The sequence below is a fragment of the Heliconius melpomene genome, chromosome 7, assembly GCF_056956725.1.
Source record: "Heliconius melpomene rosina isolate 202511_hmr_F chromosome 7, ASM5695672v1, whole genome shotgun sequence".
NCBI lineage: Eukaryota > Metazoa > Arthropoda > Insecta > Lepidoptera > Nymphalidae > Heliconius > Heliconius melpomene.
Window position 1 is genome coordinate 10,954,287 of NC_140395.1, and position 27,910 is coordinate 10,982,196.

At 35.4% G+C, this 27,910-nt stretch overlaps 2 protein-coding genes across 12 annotated transcripts; one reads left to right on the top strand and one right to left on the bottom strand.

Annotated features, from left to right (window-relative positions):
- Positions 1-532: 532 nt before the first annotated feature.
- LOC146537850 (uncharacterized) lies at positions 533-4,576 on the bottom strand. Its single transcript, XM_085188639.1, has 7 exons — positions 4,261-4,576; positions 3,799-3,895; positions 3,498-3,574; positions 2,873-3,058; positions 1,965-2,136; positions 1,813-1,892; positions 533-1,085 (listed from the first exon to the last, which is right to left on the bottom strand). The coding sequence occupies exons 1-7, from the start codon at positions 4,475-4,477 to the stop codon at positions 892-894; spliced, it is 1,023 nt and encodes a 340-aa protein (XP_085044765.1). The 5' UTR covers positions 4,478-4,576; the 3' UTR covers positions 533-891.
- Spn (protein phosphatase 1 regulatory subunit spinophilin) lies at positions 543-26,915 on the top strand. 11 transcript variants are annotated; one of them, XM_085188622.1, is made up of 22 exons: positions 544-783; positions 5,013-6,585; positions 11,076-11,299; positions 12,104-12,267; positions 12,761-12,781; positions 13,529-13,669; positions 14,057-14,270; positions 14,615-14,703; positions 14,896-15,074; positions 15,420-15,556; positions 15,796-15,947; positions 16,136-16,244; positions 16,777-16,929; positions 17,383-17,538; positions 18,022-18,133; positions 18,453-18,795; positions 18,994-19,255; positions 19,928-20,020; positions 20,952-21,045; positions 21,888-22,094; positions 23,342-23,508; positions 23,948-26,915. In XM_085188622.1, exons 2-22 carry the CDS (start codon positions 5,043-5,045, stop codon positions 24,182-24,184), a joined length of 4,797 nt encoding a protein of 1,598 aa, XP_085044748.1. In that variant the 5' UTR covers positions 544-783; positions 5,013-5,042; the 3' UTR covers positions 24,185-26,915. The 11 variants fall into 11 exon arrangements, with proteins under 11 accessions (XP_085044754.1, XP_085044757.1, XP_085044759.1 ...); XM_085188627.1 differs by having other exon boundaries at positions 23,366-23,508; XM_085188625.1 differs by lacking the exon at positions 544-783 and adding an exon at positions 4,601-4,709.
- Positions 26,916-27,910: the final 995 nt, after the last annotated feature.

Here is a 27,910-nt window from a genome sequence, read left to right on the forward strand (position 1 = left end):
GCTTAGTGGGCTTTGTAATATAAGATAATTTACATACTATTATAATTTGTTGTAGCAGTTGTTAATACCATATGGGGTAGTTATTTCTTTCGTCTTTAGCTTTCTTGCTCATTTTGCAGGGTTTGTTGAGAGCCTAGTACAATGTATCTCTATGATATACGTGCTTATAATAAATGGGACGGCGTTTGATGGAATTGGAACTTACAACTATTGTACACTCCGTTTCCCACTTTCTGGTGCACTCCGGAGGCATTGCGTGTTGATGGGTGCAACTCAACTAATAATAAATAAATTTAAATAAACACTTCATTTCCTGGAGTGGGGATCGAACCCAGAACCAATCGCGTTTACGTAGAAACACTTTATGCCCCTGCACCACGACTGGCCTAGAAAGTGGGGAACGGAGTCTCTTACCACTGGGTTCCTTCTGCCTGTACAGCTGTGTGCAGGATAGGGTGAATCTGATTTATTTAACTATTGTACAGACTAATTTACGACAATATAGACCGTCGAAGTACAAAATAAAAATATGTGTAATGAATAATATATTTATTTTTATAATAAGTAATTAAATTAATTAAACATAGAAGTGATATTTTGAAAGTGTCACAACAAAGGTCAGTCGGCCTTGGTCGAGTCGGAGGTGAAGTGCGGTTGCAGCTCTGGTAACCTGAGCCTCTTGTTCCAGATGGGCGAGCGCGCGCGGCGAGCGGTCGGCCGCGCGGCGTCGGGTGACACGCGGTGTGCGACGCTTGCGCCATACACCCGGTACTCGCTTGTGAAGTAGGTATCAATTGAATTGTATTAGCAAATAATTAATATTAAATAGTTATTATTAATAATTATTATAAGTACTTTTTTATATACGAGAAATGTAATTTAATATGGTCATTATTGATTATTGTTCTCTTGTACGCATTGCTGTGGCCATTCATTTTCATCGAGGATCTGGTATCCGTCTGAGTCGATACAGTAAAATGTAGTTCCTGCATTTTGATTAGGCCGGTAGTTGCCGTTCGGTAAGCATACTTCCGCAACGGACATTCCTTTGTCAGGGAAATACATCATTGAGTCTCGTGCACAATCTGAAATAAAACGATTTTTTTTAATTAATCCTTTTTGTAACATAAATATATACAATATAGCAATTTCCTAAAATAACTTTTTGACATTCAGCCTCACGCGTTGCTGGCTTATCTATGAAAATGCAATTTTAATCAAAATTAAGATTAATGCTATTTCTTAGGTTTTATTTATTAAATTGATTGATATAAATATCACGCTTTAGTTTCACGCCTTATCCCGCACACAGTAGGGTAGGCAGAGTCTAAAACGTCGTCTTAATGGAAACGGAGTTTATAACGAAGTTTTCAACTTATATAATTTTTTATATTACAATTTTGCATACGATCTTTGCAAAAAGAATATTTTTACTGTTATCAAAATTAGCTTATCTTACATTCTTCATGTCACGCTTCTCTTATCGGAGGCTGTAGCTAGTTACGTATGTAAACAAGTAGGTGGACTTGGTTCTCTCGAACTGGTAGAACAGTTATGTTATGGTGTGAGATCCAGTATTGCGGCTCCCGCATTCCATCAGAGCGTCAACCGATTGAATGGAGCCACACAACACGTCGAGAATAGGGTCACGGTCGCAAACCGGTCGCAATGCATGTGCGCTAACGGTACCGCTATACGTTTCCTTATACTTTGTCATTTTTGCATATTGATTACAGTAAATCTACTTTTACTTAATTAATTAGATTTAGATTTAAATATTATTTTTTTATATTTTCTTATAAGTATACTTACTGCAATTTATTCCTGCCATTTCACTGGCAACGACCTGCCACGATCCCAATATTTTACCATCGCGACCGGTGCAGTAAGCGCTGAAAATATTCAGGATATTATTTAAAACATAAAAAATATAATAATATTTGAGATTATCTGTGTAAACTTACATTCCGTTTTGTATTTGATATGGTCCATAACTCCCATCGTAATCGCAGAAAGTCACCGGGTTCCCCAAGAACGAAGTACCGTGTTCCCTTTGCTCCCTATTTATAGTGGCTAGGGCGTATACAATACTCTCGCATCTTCGTAGATAATTCTCACCAACAAGCGGTGCACTGTCTACGGAAAAGAGGAAAAGATATATTAATATTGACGTTGAAGTGGCGCGTGTATAAATAAGTTAGTACAAAACTTACATAGAAGACCTTTCAGTGTCGCACCCTATGTCACTGCCGCTTCAGTGGACGTGAGAGCGTTCTATTTTCACCGTACGTTCTGTCTAACCGGTGTTGTTACGTGACAATCTTTAACTGTATAATATTTTACGTAAACATAATACGTGCGTATCGTATTCAAGTTGCGTTTTTGAAGACTGATTTTAATTTTTTACTAATTAGAAATTGTCGATACCGTCGTGGAGTAGCGGCACAAGTGTGTGACTGTAACGCGACGGTTGCGGGTTCGATCCCCACTCGAGTAAATGAAATATTTATATTTTCATTTCTTCGCTCGAGGTGTCGAGGCAAAGACCGGCGTTTAGATCCGCCACTCAACACGTAATGGCTCCAGAGTTCGTCGGAAAGTGGGGAAGTGGGTGGTTTTGATGACGGCAAATTTTATACAAAATGCAGCAAAAGCGTTCTATAAATGCCCGTTTGTGACCGTAGATTTAAATATTTAATATTAATTTAAGTTTGATAACACGCGATCTCCAGATAAATGGACCTTGACAGACGAACAAACGTACGACAAAGAGATCTTTTTTTGGATTTGGAACCCCAAAAATCTAATTGTAAATTATTTTTTTTTAAATAAAAATAATTTTATCTAGATAATAATGTATAAATTTCCTTACAACAAGGTAACAGCTTCATGTCAGCTTCTGGTACAGGAGAAACTGTTGGCTGTCCCGTTTTTGGTTCCGCGCACCAACACATGCCCTCATCACACTGCAGCGGTTCATAATCACCATTGCTCGTACAGTGCAAAGTGGAGAGTTTGTTTTGAGTTTTTTCTAATTGACTTCTCTTATGGCTGCAGGCTGTAAATATTATATGTATACGTATATAATTATAGTATTATTATTATGTTTTTATTTAAAATTAACTAATTAATATATATTTTTTTTAAATAACGCAGAATTAACGTTTTGACAAACAGTATTAATGCTTAAAACTTTATTGATTGCGATCTAATTGATCATCATCATAATTTTATGATAAACACACTTAAATACTTAGATGTTTATGGGTTTTCGAACGTAATAAAAAAATATCTCTTATTTGACGCTGTCACTCACATCAATAAATTGTTTGCGTTTTACAAAATTAGACATTTTCCTTTCGTTACATATATTTGTAAAAACTTTAATCGAAATTATACGTCCATATTGAATGTATTAGTGATTCAACGTACAAATTAGTTACACTTCCAAACGAACAATGTGTAATATTGAGGTTATTATTTCTATACATTCTTACCACAAGTCATCTCGTCCGCTTCGTTTCTCCACATTTGTCCAAATATTCTGTTTCCTTTTGGATCGTAACAGAAACACCTGCGCATTGTTTAAATAATACATTTTAATAGTGAAACCTGAAACCTCGATGCACTGGAGCGCGAATAAATAAATTAATTATCAATTCTTTCTTTGAGAATTTATTACTGTTATTATAAAAGAGATTTTTAAAATTGTTAAAGCACGTCGAAGGATATATGAACTGACGTAACGTAAATATGCAATTTGTTATGTATAAATATCTAATTGAGATATACATATACCTTCCAGTGAATAAATCGCCTTTGCATTGCACAGGTGCAAATGTTTTATCCGGTAAGCAGTTGTAGGGAGGTCTACATTCTTCCACAGGTCTTATTTCTGTCCAAACAAAGATTAAGATACTCAACTTTATAGGTTTCAATGCAAATAAAGTTAAATATATATAAGATTATAATAAGAGTAATTAGAGACGACTTAAACAACAAATGTCCTTTGCGGTCAAGTATGCTGTAGCTATGACTTACTTTAACCAATTGATACAGTTGGAATATTATTAATTATACACATATTTAAATCATATCTCTTGCTTTACAATTTATATCCGCATTCTTTTTTTTTCTTATTTCAAAACTTCGATAATATTTGTTACAAAATTGTAACTAAGAAATATTGTGAAATATTTATTTTCTAGAAGTTGGTACTTCTGTAATATTTTAAAATATTATTTTATATTTGATATTAACCTGTTTCATTGTTGTCATTGCCACCTCCTGATAATGGTCCACATCCAGGACAGCAGTCGAATATATTATGGTTTTGAATGACCTGCATACCAGCACCACAGTCTTCTTGCGAAAGATCAGTTATACATGCTTGAGCCACTTCACACTGAGAATGAGCATTACATCTATATAGATGATTGATTATAAACAATAAAACAATATATTTAAATTGTTTCATTTTAAAAACAATGCGTTATTTTGCGTGCAATAAAATTGACTGCTTTCAGAATCGATTATTTAGTAAAAACTTATCAGCTATTTATCAACGACGACTTATCAAACAATTATAATTCTTGGGAAGTGTATAATGGCGTCAGTGATATCAATATTAGATACAAAGCATTGAAGTATAAATAATTAAAACAATTAAATATTATTTCCGGGTAAAATGTGCATGTTTTTGTGAAGTTGTAAGTGCAATGTAACTGGTACATCATATAATTGGTATATACACCTTATTAAAGTTTGTCGTTTTAGATGACTAAGATATTTGATATCACTATCTCGTCTTATCCTATACTACTAAAGAGGGAAGTAAGACGCGGACAGTCGCTTCGGTCGCGCTAGTGTTCAAACCGAATAGCGCCAACCTGCGTCGCTACTTCTTATCTTGTATTATCAGTTTAACATTTGAAACGCGGCCTATTTCTCATATTTATATTAAGTATCATGAAGATACTTCTCGTTAATTTGTACTGAATATTTTTTTTCAGATTGGTTTAAAGCGGCCGTACCCGGCTAGCATGGAGGAGTGCAAGAAGAGAGCACACGGCACTAAAGTTTCCAAAATAGCGAATATTTTTCAAGGAATGCCTTCAAGGGACGACGAAGATATGCGTGGCAGTGATGTGACTGTAGTGAGAACTGAAAGCCATTTGACGCGTTTCAATAATGCGCGGGCATTATTTGAAAAGTTAGGCGAAGAAAATCGTAATTTTCGTATTGAAAAATCACCTTCTGCGGCGTCTAGTTTTGCTGGAACACGGGGACTTCCGGTGGTTCCTTCCCGTTCTCGTTCCAGCTCGGCTGGTTCCGTGAGTCCTACGCGTAATAACACAACTCCCACTTCGAATATAGCGCCTGCTGTTAACGGTGACCGCTTATCAAATGGGGCGGCACTGCAACCACCGCCAAAACCCGCAAAGCCGAGTGTTCTTCCCAAGCCCGAGAAACCGGATAGGCGATTTAATAAAGAGTTAATAGAAAAACAACGAAATTGGACTGCACATTTTAATAAGTCACGGCCAGGTAGATTTGAACATGAACAAAGATTAGATCATAAAACCTCTGTTGGATATCAAGATAGAAAGTCGCCAGATAAAAGTGATAAACACGTTCCATCTCGTGTTTACACTCCGCCACCTTCTCCTGGTGCTTGCGACTCCCATATAGAGCGTCCTAGTACTCTTCCTTCTTTAATTAATAGAGGTATACACGTTGCGAAATCACCTAGTCCTATAAAAAACGTCGCTTCTGTATTACCTTCACCTAGAACTAACAACACAATATCTCCGCCCTTAAGATCAGAAGTACTTATATCACCGACAATAAATAGAGATAATATATATCCACCGAAACAAAGTCCTACAAGAATAGAGACTACAGACAGAATACGATCATCGATATCCCCCGAATTTGAAAAAGAACAAAATGATAAAATTGAAGAAATAATTCCAAAGGACTACAATAATTTGCAATCCATAGAGAGTAAATCGGTTACTTCTCCACCGCTACACGATGACGCTGAAACGCACATTAGTCCCAGGTTTAGTAGATCAGCACCATCGCCACCGTTACGGGCCCCAAAATCTCCACCGCCACCTATACCTGAAATTAGAAATATTTCACCGGAGAATACTATAAACACTACACAAGTTATTGAAGAACCTGAATTCATGGTGAAAGTAGAAGTAGAAAATGACAGTGTTGATTCACCTCAAGAAGTAATAGTTAAATCACTTTCTTCTTCCTCGATTTCATCACTTCCTCAGGATGCCGTGAAAGAAAACAATGTAGTTGATACGGAACATTCTGTTATAGTGACGCCGGATATTTGCGACGTTGTGCTTAGATCTCCGACGAAGAGTCAAGATGAGGATGTTTACGAAGCAGTACAATATAGCGGTGACTGGAATGAAAAGAGCAGGCGTCGGTCTTCTACTCCAGAATCGACTACAAACGCAAACCAGAACGAAGATGTATCACGCTCGCTTGCCTCACCCACTGCTTCGCCAGTGCACAGCTTGCCATATTCCTCGTCTCCAGCGCCGGCGTCACCTTCACAAGGTATGGGAGAATTTTTGGTATTTATATATTTAATTTTTATGTATTTATATTTTTAATTATTGGTATTTATGCCTAGATTGTCATTTACTCGCTTTTTAAGAAGACAACGCAGCGTTGAGTTCTGCCATACAATAGGCAATGTTTTACGTGACATAAGGATCACTCTGTTAGATGTGGGAAAGCGTGAAGAAAAGCGTGAAGCTAAAAAAACTTTTTTAAATTGGCACATTTTTCACATTTAGCGGTATAGGCAAAGTGTTAACCTACATACTATATTTAAATTTAACACCGAAAGTGTGTGTGTGTGAAACAATTGGTGTGTTCAGCGTCGGAACCTAACGCAGTGTTTTATAAAGCACCACTATGTGTAAATATGTACTATTTGTAAATATGTAATATGTTACTATTTTTCAACTGAGCCTAATTTTATATGAGCTCAAAGGTCCCGACGAACACTGCGGGCTCTGAAAATTATATTTGATTAAATAAATAAAAACTCAAAAATATAATACGTAGCTACGCTTCATTAATTTTCAAAATTTCGTTATGGTTTTGTAAGAAGTTGAATATAGGTATGCACAAAAGAAGGTAATATACCTACAAAATTCAAATTAGAAGTAAATATTTTTTGTTAACTTTCGTCAAAATTTTTAAAATTTTAAATATTAATTGACATAAATGATGATTGAAATCATTATAATGTATTTTTTGTATTTTACTACAAAAAAAATGGAACATGATTGATAATAGGATTTTTTTTTAACAAAGTGCAATAGATATGAGTTTTAAGTTTATTTATATACTCAAAATTGAGGAGAATTGCGTAAATTAAAATAATTATATCAAAGTTCATGTCGTCAGATATCATTGTAGTTTAACTTTAACTTTGGATTTTCTATAACCTTGCATAATATCCTAATAGTTTTTTCTATATATTTTTTTTAATCTAGTATTTTAAACTAAGAACTTACCTATACTATAATTGAATAAAACAGTTAATATTTACTACATTTAAAATCTAACATAACCTAGTAAAGTGTGAGACGTAAATTATATTAAGAAGTTTGTATAAGTGGGCGTCGATTGACGTACGTTTGGCGGTCTCGTGTTTAGTGGGTTCAATGTAATATTGAGGAAGTCAAGGTATTTGAGTCGTTGCGAGAGTTGCGAGTCGATCCCGATTTAGATGCTCCGGCGCCGCCGCCTCCGCCTCCGCCGCCACCGTCGCGGCGCAGTGCCCCGCGCGACGTCGTCCTGCGCGCCCTCCCTTCGTCGTGCCCATTTAAATGGGACACTTTTACCAATTCAATTCAATTCAATTCAATTGACCGCATAAATCGTGTTTGTTAACGTGTGCGACGCTTGTACTGTGAATGTGTGATGTTTCTGTTTACGTATACGTCATGTTAGATTGTTTTTGTGATACGTACTAAGCTATATATAATATAATTCGATAAACAAATAACTAGTTGTATGTTTTTGGATAGTTACTTCTTTATATCGCCAAATATTGAAGTGCTTCTAGTGTCTACAGTAACGATATCACACTAAAGACTGGCGCCTTTGTTTGCAATTTCTCAAGAACTTTGTTTTGATATCAGCATTTTCTGTTGACGTCGATGCCTTGAGCGTTGTCTTACTTGCATTCTAACAATATTCGTTATTTAAATTAAATGAATGCACTTTTGTGACATTTTTAAATCTCGTTATTTTGACGATAGCTTTGTTGCAAAATTTGAAAATAGAACATTTTATAACAAAAATCTCTTACATTATTTTTTTATAGTTCAATTAGGTACCTATATTAAATTATTAAATATTAAAAAAAATAGATGATTTTTATATCTCAAAAACAATTTAAGCATGACTTACGTATAAATAAAAACAAGTGAAGTGACAGCTGACAAAATAAGCCGTTTCGAGTTGCAAGTGAGTGTGTGGGTGCAAGACACCGCCTCGAGCGGGGTATGGCGTGGCGATGACGGTGGCGAGGTGGCGGTCGCGTGCGCTCACCCGCGCGCCCACAGCATGCGTCTCTGCGGGTGTTGTATGGGTCAGCTGATTTTTCTTAGGCTATCTATACGAATAATAAGAGATTTTTTAAATTATGAAAGTAGCATATTGTCATATTACAGTTGCCAGACAGACCAATCACACAAACTAGTGGTTGTAAACGCGAAAGGTTGTGCGTTCGACTTCCACTCGACGAAATGCGGCGTTGAGTTCCGCCACTCAACACGCAATGCCTTCAGAATTCGATTGGAGGGAACGGGGAACCGAGTGTGTTAATCATAAGATTCCTCTGGCTATCCTGTTATCACCGGGATAAGCTGAAAAAAAAAGAGTACACTTTTGTCAAATAATTTTCTTTTGCCATGTGACAAAATTCTATCTGGTTAATTCCATCCAAGTTTCAGTTGTTAAAGACGATTTAGCGTTTTGAAACGTTGAATGAATATTCAATAGGTATAGTATTAGACATAAAGTAGGTACCTACTAAGCCACGCATGTAAATCTTGTTAGTCGCATCGTGCCTATTCATTCATTGAGATGACCCTTCAAAAGACAGCTAACATAGAATCCGTGACAAGGACTGCTTGGTTTGATAGTATATTACACAATACACCCAGGAGACTGTCATAGCGCAGGGGCTCAAGCGTGCGGTTGTAAACGCGACGGTTGTGGGGTCGATTTCCACTCGGGCGAATTAACGTTTTTTTTATTTCCTCTCTTTGATAATGAGACAGAGCGCGGCGTTAAATTACGACACTCTACACCCAATGCGTCTTGAATTCAGCGGACTTTAGGGAATGGAAGTAGTAAGGGTTAATGGGGGTGGAGTATCTTGAGACTAGGTTCCCTGATTCCCTTTGTCTACTATGTGCTATTAAAAATTATCCAAAAAAGTATTTTTTATATAAATAGTGTACTTGATCTTTATTACACATTGAATTTGGTTCAGCATATATGCTAAGAGCATAATTTTATATAATGCATACCCTACACATATGTACGCTATGTGCTGGAGGAATGTACTGATTAATAACCGTTACAAAACTAACTCACGATGACATCACTTGAGAATAAAGTTTCTACTTTTGTGTAAAAAAAAATGCGTAGGATGGACAACTGGTTTCCACAGCTCAGCTGCATCAGTGCCAATTTAGGAGTTAAATTGATTAAACATAATATAGATATATACAATTATATCAATGTGGCCAAAATTGAATCCAGTCGTGGCGCAGGGGCACTAGTGGTGACAGTAATCGCGACAGGTTGCGGGTTCGATTCCGACTCGATGAAATGAAATATTTAATATGTTCATTTCTTCGCTCTGGCACAAGGAGAGCGGAGTGTCTTAACACAAGGCTCCCTGTGCCTATGCTGTTACATGTAGGATACAACGATAAACTGAAAAAAAAGGGATTGTTTCGAACTCTTCATACAGGTCTTTAAAAATTATATAAACATACAAAATTTTCATTTGTCTGTAAATGTAGATTAAATATGCGATGAGTGTGTACCAAGGAATTAACAGCGTACAAAGCGGCTTATTGTCGACGGTTATTAATTAGTAAAGTGGAGCCTCGTTCGCGTCCTCGATGAGTTAGATTGCGATTGTCCAGTGCTCTAATATTTTTTACCCGATTGCGCGGCGGTTAGGAGGATAATGTGTTTATGTTTGTGTCCTAGATGGCGTTGTAGTGACCAAACATTCTTGCATTATTAGATTTGTCTTAACCTTGCAAGTGTCAGTAAAAACGTGATTATAATAAAATTGATCACAGCGTCAACCACAAACGCTTTAAGATATTTAAAGAGTCCAGTTTTATTACTATTTCGTTAATTTATATATAAAAAAATATATAGTTCAATTCGACCTTCATTACATGACGATGGCCATATTTAACCTACTGCTAGTTAACTGCAGTAACGAGTTCAAACTTCAAATTAAAATAGTAAGATTGCGAAATTTTCTTTCTTATAATTCTAAGAACGATTAATAAATTAATAAATTCACAGAAAGAGTAAAATAAGAAACAAAAGATCGGCTGCAAAAAACAAACAAGGGGAAAACACCAAGCCAAATAGTTTATTATCATTAACAGTAGTTTACAATATTACTTTAGATGTTTTTGTCAATTACTTTTTATTATTTTTATATAATTTCGTGAAACCTTTATTTTGAATAGGACATTTCGTAAACAACTAACGCTTACGTATTTAGATCGTACCTGCACACTTCCAGCGGGCCACCTGCGGCTGAGCCAACGTTTAAAATTAACTATATGAACCTATTTTCAGTTTATGTTTACCCGAACAGTTTGTTTTAAATATATGTTATATATGTATAGTTAAATAATTTTTGCATAAATTTCTTAAATAATGAATTTAATTTTGCATAGTACATACACTAGGTACTTTAGTATGACCTCATTTTTATAAAAGGTAATATGTTGATTCTAACGAAACTCAACACGTGTTCGTAGTGGGCGGAGATCGCAAGTCTTCGGAGGCCGAGGAGCATGCGGTCCGTGGCAGGTCCAGGACGTCGAGCGTCTCTGACGAGGGCGGCTTCAACGAGCCCTCCCCGGAGGTGGTGGCGAGGCTGCGGCCCGCTGACTACCGGGACCCGCATCCGCCACTCACGAGCGACATCCGAGATGCGGAGCGCGCCCGGTCCGATCCCGACACGCTCTCCGTACTGCAACAGGTGATGTCATGTTGTTTTTTTGATGATTCCATTATTATTATAAGACATTTTTTAATTATTATGTTTAATTACTTTCTTCGTGTCTATGATAATCTAATAATAATAATTAAAAATTATGAAATAAACATAAGCCGTACGCCACTCGCAATTATCGATGCCTAGTCCGTATTAATACATTACAATATTCATTTAATAAGCCCCTCTAATGGATTTGCTGGGAAACATTACGCTCACGGATGCATTTACTTCCCTCCTGGAAATGGCTATAAATCCTTACTGTAATCGAAATGTTAATCGATTATTTATCATTGTAATGCAATATTGTTACTTTTCGATTTGTTGAACGTTTTTTTGTGTTAACGTTGTTTATAGTTGATATTTAGAATAGTTTAAATTTACTGCTTGTTAATTTTCAATTAGGTTTTTTGTTGTTAATAATAGTGTTTTTCAATGAAATAATAATGAATATAGATGAAATAAATGTATATTGTGTTATTATTATCGTGTCATGTCATGCAAGTGAAATTTTCTGCAGTAAATAATTATATTTATTTTTTATAAAATGTTTTTGTACAAATACAAAATATAATAAGACATATAATCAATATTTTATAAATTATTATTATTAAGGGAAGATTCCCTTGAAAAAACAAGATAGTTTGTGGCGAAACGAATAATTAGTTATTTCCACAACCGTCGCTTAATAGCGACGGTTGTGGAAATAACTGTAATAGTCAGAGGCTGCGTTATGACGGTCTGTGTGATAAACATAACTAAATAATAATTTACGTTAATAAATTTCAGGACTCGGGTGTAGTGGTAAGCGAGGCGAGCCAGGGCTCCATAGAGGTGCTCGACAAGTCGACCACCAGCCAATGGAGCGTGTCGGAGGAGGGCCGCGCGCCCGACGAGGACAAGCAGCCTGACAGCATGACGCCCGACGAGGCCGAGATTCTGCTTAGCTCCAGGTACGTGCCAGGCCTTATCTGTTATGTATTAATGCTTTTTGGTACTTGTTATTAGTAGTGTTTGGTCTCTTTGTTCTATTCGGTTTCTTAAGTTATGTTATGTTTCATTTTTAATGATTTCTTTTGTTAATGTGAAGTATATTATAATGCTGTGATCCTGAATATATAATAAAGAAAGTTGTATTTTAATACGACAATTTTAGTCAGGAATTGGACAATCTTGAATTGTAAAAATATATTCTTATTTGTAAAATATTGTTTTTATAGAAATATTTTTCTTTTCTTTATGCACGTTTCGATATAATTTAATAATTTTTGTTGCACGCTTAATCTTTGTTTTCAAATCTCTGCCGACCCGTGAGTATACTCTTTCTTTGCTTAAAGAACTTTAAAATTACTGTAAAAGCTTTTAATTATTATTAAATGTTGAATTTTTTTTACCATTTGCATGCCGCCTGTGCACACAACGCTTCATTCTTGACCACACTTGCAGTATTCTGGAGAAAAAACTTAGGTAAGCTCGCTTTCTTGAATAGTATATGTTTTTTTCAATATTTCTTTAATCTATTTTTGTCGTTACTTTTTTTTATAAAATTTCTTATTATATTGAATAATGTTAATCATGTATGTTTTGTGACAATGATTACGTATTTTTATCAATATTAACAGTTTATGATAGATGATAGTACATGGAGCTATCTATGTAGTTTATTATTTTATCTAATAATAACTTTTTGTTATAACCATATAGTATATCTTATACAACTAACTATACTAATAATAATAATGTCATTTAGCTAGATGAGCCAGATTTGTTAAATATAAACAAACAGATTGTTTACCATTATATGGCACAGACATTGTGAACTAACATTTTTCGTTGATTGAAACCGAACTACACGAAACACAAAATGGTAAATTAATTGACGTTCAAAAAATGGAGCTTGTAACTCTTCTTGTTTTGATCTGTTCCTATTTTGAATGAAATTATTTGACGTTGACTTTTTTTTTATGAAAAGGAGGAAGGAAGACTGTAAATGCCACGACTGTAGATTTGATTCCCACTCGTGGGAATTAATTATTTTTATTTCCTCGCTCTTTTAGCACCACAAAGTTCGGCGTTGAGTTCTGCTACGCTAATATGCAATGTCTCGAAAGTCGGACGGGGGCTTCCCTTGCCATACAAATGTGAAATACAATGCGTAGCTAAAAATAAAAATTACAATAAAATAAATAAATATAATTATGTGTTTCTCCGCAGGCAAGAGGCTCTACTATCGGACGAGCAAGCTCAGGAGATTGTGGCATTGCTGTCGCCGCACGCGGCCGCGCCCCCCGCCCTCCCGCACGACAACGGCGTGTCCCTTAACGACAGCTACCAGTCCGTGCTCTCGTACGAGAGGTTAGTGTTGTTGTTTATGCTATCCTAGTAACATACATACACATATGGTGGTATTGCAACTATCCACGTAAATAAAACACAATAGAACTTTTTTTATATTAGAGAGAAGAGAATAATTGATATAAAAACTCCCTTTAACACGTAAAAGAAACATGGGGAAGATTATATAATTTTGATTAACTATTCTTTTTTTCAGCTAGCATTCTCCTATGATCAATGCTTCCAAATGTGATAAATATTAAAACCAACTAAATTGATTAACTGTGTCGTGGCGATGGTTGTGGTTACGATTCCCACACTGGGAAAAAAATATTTTCGAGGATCCTATCTATCGATTTAAACATTAATTAAATTAATTAAATTAATTTAAATATTAATCATTAACAGCATGCAGTCAGTGGACGAAAGCTACGAGTTTGTATCACTAGAGGCGGACACCGGCGCTGGCGGTGATACTCGCCCCGAACCTGAGCCGCAGCCCGAGCCCGAACCGGAACCGGAACCCGCGACCGTCTTCGATCATTACCCACCAATGTCTTTGAGAGAGCTGGCTGAAGAGAACGGCATACATTATTTTGAAGATGGACATTTTTATACTGAGGTTACTCACTTTACTAAGGCAATCAATACTGCACTAAGAAATATTCATTTGAAATATTTATTATAAATTTTAGTTAACATAATTACAAATGTATTTAACACAAAAGCTAGCTATCATGTAATTACTGAAAATGCTGACCATTTTTGTATAAAAACAATTTTCAATATATTTATTACTTGGTCTTCTAACAGTATAAACTACTTGTATTATTAATAATACTACTTACGTATTTTTTTTAACTCTTGTTTTGTATCGATAACATAAATATACTGTATCAATTACAAAACCAACAATATTACCTCTTTTTGTAGAGAAGATTAAAATATGAATTACCGTGATTGTAGGTCGCCGGACTTCCGCTGGTCGAAGAGGACGAGGATGACGATTATTATCCACCAGTGTTTGTTAAGAGAAATACCAAAGTTAAATTCAGGTAATTTATAATATTCACTAATGGATATTTTCCCGTATTCCCAAATAAGCAAAAAATTAACATTAGTTTAGTTTTAGTAAATATTAGTGATAATACTACTTGTTTTTATCAATTGTTTTAATTTAGCTTTAGTATGTAATAAGTTGTTTTTATATTTATGTTATATTTAAGTAATAACATCTTACCTTCCAGTACGGATCCAATGCGCGTGTTCTCGACGCACTCGGTTCGCGAGTACGACCGCCGCAACGAGGACGTTGACCCCGTGGCCGCTTCCGCCGAGTACGAGCTCGAGAAGAGAGTGGAGAAGATGCATGTGTTCCCTGTCGACCTCGTCAAGGGGTCTGATGGACTCGGCCTGTCTATTATAGGTTAATTTTGTTTATATTGTTATATGCATCTTGTTTTAAAATGGCTTAGTGTAATGTGCAGAGGAACTATGTAGTATATAAGTAAATGGTGGTGGTGAATTAGGAATGGTACTTTGAGATATGGATTCGCTGAAATAGCAAAGCACCTGATATTTAAATCGTTCGATCGTTTTCATTTCGTTGCTTTGACAAAAATAAAACGAGGTGCGGCGTTGAGTTACACACAATGTCTCCAGAAATGGGCAGAGAGTGAGGAGCTATTTGCTTTAACACTAGGTTCCCGATGCTTATCCTGTTATATGCGTGAAACAGCGGGACGCTATAAGAATGTTCTTAATTTTTCAGGCATGGGTGTAGGTGCGGACGCAGGCTTAGAGAAGCTGGGTATATTCGTGAAGACAATTACGGACAGCGGCGCGGCGGCGCGCGACGGACGCATACAGGTCAACGATCAGATCATCGAGGTGGATGGGAAGAGCTTGGTCAGTGTTATAATTATACTCCATTTTTTAAGTATTTCTATTTTTTTTTGTGAAGAGGGTGTAGTGTATGTGTATGTAAGTAGATGGCTTTGTTGCGCGCACAGACTAAAACTATTCCTTTAAATTAATTAGAACTCACAACCATATTTCCACAAGAATGCGGTGCATTGACGATATGACACATATCCCTCTACCAATTGCCTCTAAATAATGATATATTGATTACGTGTTTTTGCTAGGTGGGCGTAACACAAGCGTATGCAGCGTCTGTGCTTCGTAATACTTCTGGTCCTGTTAAATTTCTCATCGGTAGAGAGAAAGACCCGGAGAATAGTGAAGTGGCACATCTTATTCGACAGTCTTTGGCCGCTGATAAGGAGAGAGAGGAGAGGTAAAAAAGCGTTTAAATATCCTTAATATGCACGAAAGGGAACATAAGCAAGGAAAAACTGGAATTAATTCTAATGAATCATTTTATTCAAAGAAGTTTTTTTTAAATTTTTATATAGAAATCTGTCCCAAAAAAATATCTCGGAAGAAAAATCTTAAAATAACTTTTAATTAATTTAATCAACTTAGAACGGCTCGTGAACGTCAGAGAAGGCAACAGCCAGAAGAAGAAAGTAGTCCGCCGGCCGCCGACGCGCGACATCCAGATATTGCAGAACTGCGGGCATTACTTAATGAGGTAAACTATATATAATTTTGATGTGTCGCCTTCATAGGCATCAATTGTTTAATATGTGGGCTACCGTTGTAAATGCAGAAGGAAATTAACAATTATTTACGCTTTTGATAGCATTTATAGGGTGGTGCGTTTGCGACAAATAACCTATCTGTACGACCACCAAGTCCCGGGTCTGATACCTCTGCGGGTAAAATTATGCTTCTTCATTCTTTTTGTTCTTTATTTACATAATCATTATGCCGTGATAAGATCCCACCCAATAAAAAGGCGCATACTTCCAAGCGATATATTAGTTAATTTGATTACATAACAAAGTCAATATTTACTATACATAATTACTTAGATCGTTCCACCGACGGAATATTATTTATTACTCACAATATGAAGAAAATCTAAAAGACGTGATGCAAAAAAGAAATAATACACACACATAACATAGATTACGTTATACAAGTAAAAACTGTGAAGTTTCATCTAAATTCGTTAAGTATTTTTCTGTAAAAATTAACCAAATATAATGAATGTTCTCTAGCTGGTGGGCATGGAGGCGGGCGGCGGCAGCGGGCCGGAGATCAGCGCGCGGGTGCGCGAGTGGTGCGCGGCGCGCGCCCCGCATGATCACCTGCGGCGCGCGCTCACGGCCGCTGCCGACACCGCTCACCGCGCTCATAGGAAATATGATAAGGTGGGTACTTTTTATATACCATGTAGCAGGGTATCCTGACGGAACATATTGTTAAGATATTCCTTTTCGAAAGCACCACTAAATTTTCGATATGTTGCATGTTGAGAGACTACTCATCGTTGCGCTTTATTATGTTACCAGAGCGAGAAAATGTAAATAATCATTAGGATTCCGTACCTTTTAAGGAAAAAAAGGTAATTTGAATGGAAGGAGAACGAAATAAGCTGTAAGAAGAATGAAGCATGGTGTTATAAATTCTATAAGAAGTAGCCATAGATTAGATTATGGTCTTCCTGCGGCCTAAACTTGACAAAACTTGATTAGGTAGTTGCTAATAGTATCATTGCATTATTATTGAGAAACATTCTCTCTATGTGATATTAATAATGTGATATTAAAATGTCATGCAGTCGCGGCCACATAATATTTATATTATATATAATAAATTTGCAGGCACGCCGCGCTCTCCGTGAGTGGCGCCGAACGCGCGCGATGGTGCGTGCGCGCGAGGAGTGGTGGAGCGGTGCGTTGCGGGACGCGCACCGCGAGTACGCGGCCGCGCTTTCCGCACTGCACGACAGGGTCGCGCGCCTCGAGGTGTTGTTGCTGGTACGTAAAGAGGAATTGTTTAAAATTACAAACACTTTTGAATTGTAAACTTACATAGAATTGTCGGTAGTGTCAGTCCTACAGTAAGCTACTATTTTAGTTATATATTCTATATCACCTCTTTCGCTAGGAGTTGTGAACCAGATAATTATGGGACGCACATCAATCGTATTTACGTTGTATAGGGTTGCAGAATTTGAGTTTTGTCAGTCAACTATTATTATTGAACTTGTTGTGTTAAAGTTTTACCTCATTGTCGATATAGTCTTTGAGAATATTGTACCAAAGTTACTAAATTCAAATTTAAATCATTTTATTCAAAATAAGAAGTTACATGCTTCATTTTTTGAACGTCAAATACAAAAGTCTGAATGTCGAAAGTTATTTTGATTAACTCTACTTTCTAATAAATGTTTTTGTGTTTTTTTTCCAATTTACATTTACAATTTTACAATGTTATTTATTTTTTTAATATTTTTACAGGAAACACAAAAGAAAGCTGGCCTGCCAGTGATGTTGCCTCACGAGCCGTCTGCGCGACGTGAAACACCGCCATTGCCCCGACGGCCAGATCCAGATCCTTTACTTATTAATGGTTACTAGCAAAATTTTAATGTAGAATATTAATGCTTATTGTGGAAGCTCTCATGGCACAGCGACTAAATACACGACGATTATGGGTTCGAAGTCAACTTCCACTCGAGGGAATAAATTATATTCATTTCCTTCCTCTGGTAACAAAACTAAGCACCACTCAACACACAAAGAGTTGAAAATTGGGTGGAAAGTGGAGTGTCGGAACACTTAGTTCTGCTTGCCATCCTGCTCTCTGGGAAATTGCAAAAGGTTGGTCTCATTTAATAATTGCCAAACCTTAAAACCTTACCAGATTGCTTGATTTAATATGTTTACAGATCCGTGGAGCTCAGACAGCGATCTCTCAGATCTATCGCCAATTGAAGATGAATATGCAAAAGTCGATAAGTCCGATAAAAAGCCACGCGAGCCTCCTGATATCGGTGACGTTACTGTCGTTACAACGGCGAGCGACGTGAAACCGGCAACAGTGACCGCCAATGCCGTCACGTCACAAGTGACAGTGACAACCAATTATGCGAATGTCATGTCGTCCTACGTCAACGTGACAACTGCGACGACATATGTCAATGTGACGTCAGCGCCGAGTGTTCCTACAACAACTTCCACCTATATTGCCTCTACAACTGCCTCCACTCCGGCTGTCGTCGCTGATACTTTGTAAGTTAGCTCTGTTTTGATTAAGAATTAAGATTTTTTAAGCTTTACACTATATTCTCCTAGATACACTATATTCTTCTTAGATTACTTATGCACCCATTAATTTGTCACCCATTTACAGCTTACGGTTGACTTATCGACCGAACTGTACACATAGAACATCAGTATTATATTCATAAAACCAAAACATACTTACAGGAGCGGTGTCAACGCAACAAGTATGGCAAGCATTGCAAGCATAGCCAGCAGTGGTGGTACCAATGACGTCACTGGGGGTGTCGGAGGTGTTGGGGGTTCTGGTGGTGCCTCCCGGGAGCTAGACGCAGCAGTGCCACGTGGAGCGTTATTAGACACATCGGCCCACCGTGCCCGCACGGACCTGGCCCGACATCGCCATCACGCCCCCCTACATTCATCCCACTCTCCCCATTCTCCTCATTCACTAAGTAATGCTAGTTCGGTAAGTATTATAGATTTTTTAAATTTTATATGTATTTTTTTTCTTCATGTTTTATTTTAATATTTTTTAATAAAAAGTACAGCGTCGATTTTCCGAACGTCGATTAACCGACTACTAGTGTGCTTTGGCTTGCGCGTTTTTTACTTTTCTTGAGTGTACTTCATGCATTTTCAATATGAATAAACAGTTAGAGGAGGGAGGGACCAATAGATAAGAAGCCTTTTTAAAGCGTTTTTGTATGTTCATTGATAACTAAATTAATACAGTTCTGATATCCGAAAATACTGGTTTTTTAAATACCTATATTCCAAATTAGTTCTGATAATCGATGCTCTACGTATATAGGAGTTGTAAGCTTAACTATGTGTGTGTTTCTGTCATTTGTGCACCCATTTTTAAAATTATCCTTACGTACAATAACAGTCATTTAAACAACACTATTTAGTGCTTGGCTCTAAATACTTTTACACTGAATAGCCATTTTTAATTGTTAATTTCACAATTAGAAAAAATATACATAAATTTGATTAAAAAGTAATTTAATTATACAGAATTATGTGTGTGATGTTTTTAGAAAAAAAATATTAAGTTCAATATCCTTAGTGTGGAACAAAATTTAAAATATATTAAAAAAGATTGAGATAATTTTTGTATAAAACGCAAATTTTTCAGTACGATGGTTTAGACGACTCCTACAACGACTCTGCGGATGAGTCACTGAGCGAGTCCACTTCGGGGGCGCCGCCTCATGCCTCGGGTCACACTGTTAGTATATACGTATAATAATGAATAAAATAATAAATGTATATTTGTAATTACGCGACGTTCAGTTTCGCCACAAGTCTCGAGCCTCTTTCTACACGCAATGTATCAAAATCGGGCAAAAGCTCCGCTAGGTTACTACAGTGTCTAGACACCAGAATCTCTGCCTATCATGCCATGTGGTATAGATTTATAAATAAATTTAAAAGCAATTTAAAATAGCCTAATTATAATTGAAATTGCTTCGTTTTCTTTATTAAACAACTTTATTAAAAAAGAATAAATTCAACTGTAATTCAACAATGGTATAACCAATATTTTACAATTAATATCAGTTACACCTTTAAATTATATTAGTTTATAACAAAATAAAATATTTATTTTATGATAATAGGTAATAGAACAATGCTTGAGTCATTCACTGTCTGCTAGTTTTTATGAGATACTAACTTTATCGTGTTTCCTTATTAATTAAATTTAGTATGTGCTTGGAATTTCCTGATCATCTAACCTTAATTGAACCTTAAGTTATAATATTATAAATACCTATTCCTGACTCAATAATTTGATCACGACCATTGCTATTTTAATACAAATCCCAATGCAATATTTATTTATATTCAGTTTTTTTTTCATGTTCTTGACTAGACAAACAAACGTATAAAAAAATAAGTTAGTGGACAATTATGATACATGATGTTTTGTTCATCTTAAACAATTCGTTGTGTGTTTAAAGATAAAAAATAAATAATAATTTAGTGTAATTTGCGTTAATTAAAATAACACATTAGGTTAATAATAAAATAATACTAGGTTCTCTCTGTCTACTCTGCTATACGCAAGATATAGCGTGAAGCTTATATATGTATTAGTTTTAAATATGTATATGCATAAAGATATTTTTAAAGCTTGACAAATATATATATATATTCAGCAAAGAGATACGCGACAAAGCTGCGGCAGTTCCATCGGTAGTGCGACGGAGGACGGTGTTTATTCGCGGGATCATCGCCATCATCCCCTCTCAGGTAACAAATGTTATATTTTGTGCTTTACTATAACAAGTACTCGTTGTCCTTTGCGCCAGTTAATAATATAAATTATTTTTAAAAAAGTTTCTTTGTCTATAATTAATGTACGGGGCCGTCCATAAATATCATCATAGGAGTTATAATAATATTAGTTATATTTTTTGTCCCAAAGACAAAAGGCTGTTGGTCACATTTGTATCAGTGTGCCGTCATATGTTTTGTAATTTTACACTTACAAGTTATCGAATTAAAACATGGAAATTATTTTTGTTTACATAAATTTCGTATTTCAATACTTAGATATTATATTTTGATATGTGATCTTACGAAACTTAAACTTACTCACCCCTTATTACATAATATCACACATCGTCGACCCTCTTCCCTCCACTTTAAGTGTGATGCATTTTATAGATGGCCTCTCAGGAATGGAAATAAAATAAGATATTTTCTTTTATAACTCTAATTAATTTTAAGTCTTTATATTTTTAACTGGCACAACACCTATGTCGAGCATATAACACGTTAGTGTCGCTAAGCTTTGTGTGATTAAATATTTGTCATAATAATTACGCTTTATTGTGTGAACACAGATGTTGTCGTTACACTTTTATTATAGATGAAAGTAGTATATAACTAATTAGTAAAATTATTTACTATATATTCGCTTATAATTCGGACCAGTTATAAATAAATCAAACACCAATAAAGACATGGGAGCGAAGAAAGTAGAACGGAATTCACATTCATAAAAAAATTGTTGAGAGCTACTTTAATACTCATAAACAACAACATACTGGAATGTTCGATGTTTCGATGGTCGTGGGTGTGGGTCGCAGGTCCTCCTGCCTCGCTCGCGGAGCAGCTGAAGCAGGTGCTGGCGGAGCGAGAGCGTCGCCTCGCTTCGCCCCACCCCCCGGCGCACACCGCCGGACACTCCCCAGGATACCCCTCTGGACACCCCCCCGGACACCCCGACCCCGTGCAGCTCACCAACGAGCTGGTAGACGAAATACGGCAGGCCGTCAGTGAGGCTAATGCCAGAGGTTTGTCTCTAGGACTCCGGCTCTATATATTTGATCTAGCCATAAATATTATGACAAGGAAAATTTATTTTATTGGCTACACGCTGCTTACAATAGATTAGACAGAAGGAACCTAGTGTTAATACAATACGTTTTCCCACACAGTATTCAAAATATCACGGGAGTACCTAAAGTAGTTTACCTAATCTAACCGGACCCAAAAAATGAAAATAAATTCATACCCCGAGTGAATAGAACCTGCAACCCCTATGTGGTACAACGATAAATACCATGACAAGATCTCAAAAAAAAACAAACTTGTTTTTAATGTAATAGTATTTATGGTCAGATTAATATAAATATTGATATGAATAGATAGAATAATATGTATAGATGATTCCTTTGAATGAATATTTGAAAAACTTAAAGGTAATGTGAAGTGATAATGGTCCTAGTTTTTAGTTATTTATATTTTATATTATTAAAAGGTATATTTATTTATGTGTATATGTATGTCTGTTTCTGTGTATTAACTTTGCTGTCTGGTGGAGGTGCTGTGTGTGAATGCCTTTTTGTTACCAATTTTTATTTTCTTTTTTTGTATTTTTTTAATTTTTTTTTTATAAAGGTGGTGGTACAAATTTTATTAAAATATAGCAATAATATTCAAAATATATCAATCGGTCTTTCTTATTATTTTTTTACGCAGAATAAGAGAGATCTATACAGTTATTTAGAGTCATATAGCAAAAGCCAGCGCTTCCCAACCGTTTTTCGTACCCCTTAATAAAATGGTTTATTAATGAGTATTCAGGAGAGTGAGGAATTTAGACAATTTTTTTTAATTTCATACAATAAAAATGTATATTTATATCAGCTCATTATAACAAAGAAATAAAATTTATTTAATAGATTTCAATATTAAGCGAAGAGAAAATACTAAATAAATAGTCACATATTTTGCTATTTAACATAATCTATTTTTTACAATTAGTTGATAGCGGTCAGCTATCAACTTTCATTGTGTTGCCTGAAATACATATTTCAAACCATAAGATATAGTAAAAGTGGAAATACGTTATTGCGACATTTAATATGACTTATAAATTAACTGTTTTAACTTCTTACTATCACAATCGACGGTACCTTGCACACCTGTAGAATTGGGAGTCGCTGGCATAGCCCGCATAAAATCAAATAGTATAAGAGAATCGACAAAAGTGTTAATAGACACTAATACCATAAAGAACGCAAATAAATATTTGTAGTGAAGAAAGCTCCGGCTTGTGTAGTCGGCGGTGAGGTGCCGTGGCAGCCGCTGTCGGCCGCCGCGTCCGAGGCCAGCCTGTCGCCGCGCGCGCCGCCCTCGCCCGCGCCTCCCCCCGCGCCCTCCTGCCACGCGCCGCACCCCGTCAACCTGTGGACCAAGCAACAGGTAAGCTATGAGAGAGCAATACACCATCGTTTTATATTTGGTATCCTTTTCTAAGATAGAAAAGCGTAAGATATTTTAAGTAAGATATTATCCTTGTCGTACATCGATTTTGGACTTACATATTATTGAATTTCAAGATTGTGGTGGTGATAGCTTTGTATAATCTCCTTACTTCAAAATTTCTACATTTTTGTGTTAATGGGTATAGTACTTCTCTAGCTTATATAAATCAGGAATATTTTCATTATTTCATAGAATTTGTTTGTCTTGTAAATTGGGTAGTTTATGGAGAACAAAGTGTTTTCTTCTGTCTGGGTTATTTCTGTCTACTTTACTATTATTAATATGCAGAATATAGCATAATGCTAAATTATATATAGTTTTAAGTACAAAAATTATCATAATATGAACACACAAAGAATATAAAACCTGATCACAGGTATGGCAATGGATATCAAGCCTAGGTGAAGGTCTTGAACGCCACGCGGGTGCCTTTGCAACACGCGGCGTAGATGGCGCCCTACTCCTCACACTCAGCTCGTCAGATCTCAAACTCCTGGGCCTCCCTGGTGACGACCGCCGAAGAATGAAACGACGACTGAAGGATCTAAGAGCCCAACACGAAAAACATCTAAAGGCTCTCAAGAAAGCAGAGAAAAAAGCACGCAAGAAGTAATTCGTATTATCTTCTTACATTGAATATAAGAACAATTTTTTAATGTCTATACAGCAAGCATTCAATGCTAGTATCGATATGTCGATTCGATGCGATAACAAAATTCAATGTAAGAGATATCCCCTAGTGCAGCTATTCACGTGAAACGTCTTTTGTGTATTTATCTAGTCTTACGATTTTAAATTTCCACGTCTACTTACTATTTATGCATTTCTTGCCTTATTGATTTTCTATCACTGACCGTTATGGCGTAGCGTATTACTTTAAACGCGACGGTTGTAGATTCGATTCGCACTCGGGGAATAAATTAACAATGAGTTATTTTCATTGCACCTCTCTGGCAAGGAGAGGTGAGGCGAAGCGGTGAGTTCTGCCACTTCGTCATCTGCTGGCGGTATGTAGGGAACGTAGTGTATTAACACTAGTTTCCCTCTCTGCACCTAAAAAAAACTTCTGTGGCAGGATATTTCTTTTTACATATAAGAACTGTTTCACGTGAAACGTTCACTGTACCTCTATTCGTTGGTTAACCTAAAATTGAGGGAAGATGTAGCGCCATACTTATGAAAACTAACTGATATTTAATATAAACAACACGGGTTTCTTATGATGGACATTTATAGATGTGAAGAAATTGCGTGTTTTTTTTTATTTAGAATACATTTTTAGATATACCGCTGTAATTGTATTTGTAGATGAACGATGAATTTATCGTGGTCGGTCAGATCGAAGTACTAGGCTAGTGTGTAAAGGGCCTTCCATAAATTACGCGACGCATCAAAGGGAGCTTGGAGAAGTGTGACATTGCGAAATAAGTCATGGAGAGGATTCATTTAGTGACATCACATTTCAAAATTAATATATGTAAGTATTAAAACATCGAAATTTGAATAAAAATAATTTCCAAACTAATGAATTTTTAATTCTAACACTTCTATGTGTAAGACTGTAAAATGATGTGACGTCACATTAGGTAGGGGGCCTCACAAATGTGACTAACTGTGACAAGGACGGGTGAAGGGTCAAAAAATCAGGAAATGACGTAATTTATGGATGGCCCCTAATTATAATATAGATCAATCCCATTGATTACTTAAGTACTACCAAAGTGACAAATGACTAATATATTATTTTCAATGCTCTGAACTTCTTTGTTCCTACATTTTGTATTGCGGGATATATTATTATGCGAGTTGATGGGTTGTCTGAGAACACTGGCTCAATCTAGTCATAAGATCGATTTGTAAGCTATTCGGAATTTATCGACTTCTATTATAGCATTTTCTTTTTCTTGGGAATATTTCAAATTCTTAGCGTAAATTGTAACTTTTCATGTGTAATAATTTAGATCTATTTAACATTAAAATGCGATAGTTTTCTTATCTTAAGTCAATGTTCTTAAATATACGAATTGATTTTTTTGGTAACGGCATTTATTTATTAATTACGTATATTGCACAAAATGTACTTACTCGGATGTTTCTATTTGTATCATGTCACCAATGTACTAGTGTATCGAGATAGTAGTAAAAAACGTTAATCCAATCGTGTGATCTCATCTTGTAACAGTATATCTACTAAATTTACACGATTTATTATTCAAAGCCTTAATAACAGGCTATTAATATAAAAATGGAAGCAATCTGACTTAAAATATATTATGACTGTATAACTGTAGTAAATCATAATATTATTCAAATTTTAATGCCATTTATAATTGATAAGTAAAGGAAAATATCTGTCAGATACAAGACAAGATACGCCGAATAATAATAATATCTAAAAATAACTGCCTTTGCCCCAGTTCCTCTATACAAGCCCAAACTATCACCACAATATATAATGTTACATTCCAATAACTTTCTCAATATATTTCTGTGTAGGGATGTTCGATCCAGATGCTTTGTAAAGATATTATGGAACGCAATGATAGTCTTATTGATTCGAAACTATTTTTTTAGATCAGTACAGTATTGTATTATATATTTTTTAAAAAAAGTATGTTTTTTCAATCTTTGAATGCTAGAATATGAAAATTAGCCACAGTGAATTTTCATTTAAAAGTGTGGTTGGCCATAACGACCAATCCTTAAATTTTCTTTTTAATTATCCTAATAAATAGGTCCCATTTTTCAACCCTATTCTCATTGTATATGTGTCGATCTAATAACTGATCAAAACTCATAATATCGATATGAAAATCGTGCGTATAGTATTACTTTTTATCGACTACAGCACTATCGTAATGGATCGGATGGAACATCCCTAGTTCTGTGTGTGTGTTAAATGATTTAGACGAGCTTTATAGTTTTCTTAGGCGACATTAATAGTGTTTATCTAATTGTTAATCTGTCTGTGTATTCATTGAGTGTTTGGTTCCGTAGCTACGTTTACCATGTAAATATAGTCTCGAAGTGGACTGAATGGAGACTAAATAGTGTGTTGTGTTTGTATGACTGAATATGTATCGTATGTTTAGCCTATTTATTTCGATTAAGGTTTAACATTAAAGTAAGTAGGACTCCATTAACGATTGCCAAAATTGATGAGTACTTTTTTTTTTATATTTGTTGATTCTTTTTTATTTACTTTTCCCTTAAATTATTTTAATATTTATTTTGGGACCAAATTAATTTATTGTATTTTAATCTTACAGTTTATTGTTTATGTATTTTGGGTGTGTTCAGATAAAAGATTTTTATTTATAAATAAATAAACAAACCAAAGTCTATGTCATAGTGTTTTTATTAATCGCCTCAGAATAACGCCAGTGGCAGTAATTTAACTGTGCAAAAGCAAATATATATTTTATTTACAAATAAAAAAAACCCTAAGTTTTACGTTGCCGCCATGGGCATAGCAAAGAGCTAGGTAGGCCATGTCTACCCAACATTAGTCTGGTCTCCATTCAAAAATTTTTAATGACAAAAAATTAAGTAAAATTTTAAGATTTGTGATTTTTTTTTTATAACCGGTCTTTTAATACAAAAATATTGCTTAAAGCGATATTGCTCTCTCTAGAAAAGAGAGTTAGGTAGGCCATGCCTACCCAACATTAGTCTGGTCTCCATTCAAAAGTTTTTAATGATAAAAAATTAAGTAAAATTTTGATTTGTGATTTGTGATTTTTTTTTATAACCGGTCTTTTAATACAAAAATATTGCTTAAAGCGATATTTTTGTATTAAAAAAGTTGAGAAAGCTTCTAAATTATTCTTATCTATCTATCTATCTTAGAAGCAGTAAATGGAGCATCCTTTGTTGTACTTGTAATATTAACAATAAATTATAAAAATATGTAACCACTTACTAGACATTCCAGAAATAATCAATTTAACAATTCGGAATTTAGTCTACCGGCTAGCAGTGTGCTCTATATAAAAAAAACATAGGTAGTTTAATTAGCATATCAAAATAGAATATCACTCGCTATAAATAAAGTTCAGGGATTAAAAAAAGATACCGTTCATGAAAATGATGACTATTGCTTTAAGTGATTGATTAAGAGTTAAAGATGATTATAATGATTTCTGTTCTTTTTCCTAAATGACGTTAAAACCATTCTATATTGATTTCTACGACGGCAAAATACTTAAACATAAATTAAATCATAGTTCACTATCACATCATTGATGTCGTAGTTCATCACCTATCATTGTGTATGTTCAGTGATAAGTTCTGTGAACATTGTATAGATGGCACTGTAATTTTAATACTTAAAATTGTC

Excerpts from the sequence above, each read along its gene's own strand:
- LOC146537850 (XM_085188639.1), bottom strand. The coding sequence starts at position 4,477 with ATGAAACAATTTAAATATATTGTTTTATTGTTTATAATCAATCATCTA. Across the intron at positions 3,575-3,798 it reads GGCGATTTATTCACTGGAAG|GTGTTTCTGTTACGATCCAA; the intron begins GTATATGTATAT and ends AACAATGCGCAG. Across the intron at positions 1,086-1,812 it reads AATGGCAGGAATAAATTGCA|ATTGTGCACGAGACTCAATG; the intron begins GTAAGTATACTT and ends GTTTTATTTCAG.
- Spn (XM_085188622.1), top strand. The coding sequence starts at position 5,043 with ATGGAGGAGTGCAAGAAGAGAGCACACGGCACTAAAGTTTCCAAAATA. Across the intron at positions 18,796-18,993 it reads GCTGTCGTCGCTGATACTTT|GAGCGGTGTCAACGCAACAA; the intron begins GTAAGTTAGCTC and ends ACATACTTACAG. Across the intron at positions 21,046-21,887 it reads TCGCCATCATCCCCTCTCAG|GTCCTCCTGCCTCGCTCGCG; the intron begins GTAACAAATGTT and ends TGTGGGTCGCAG.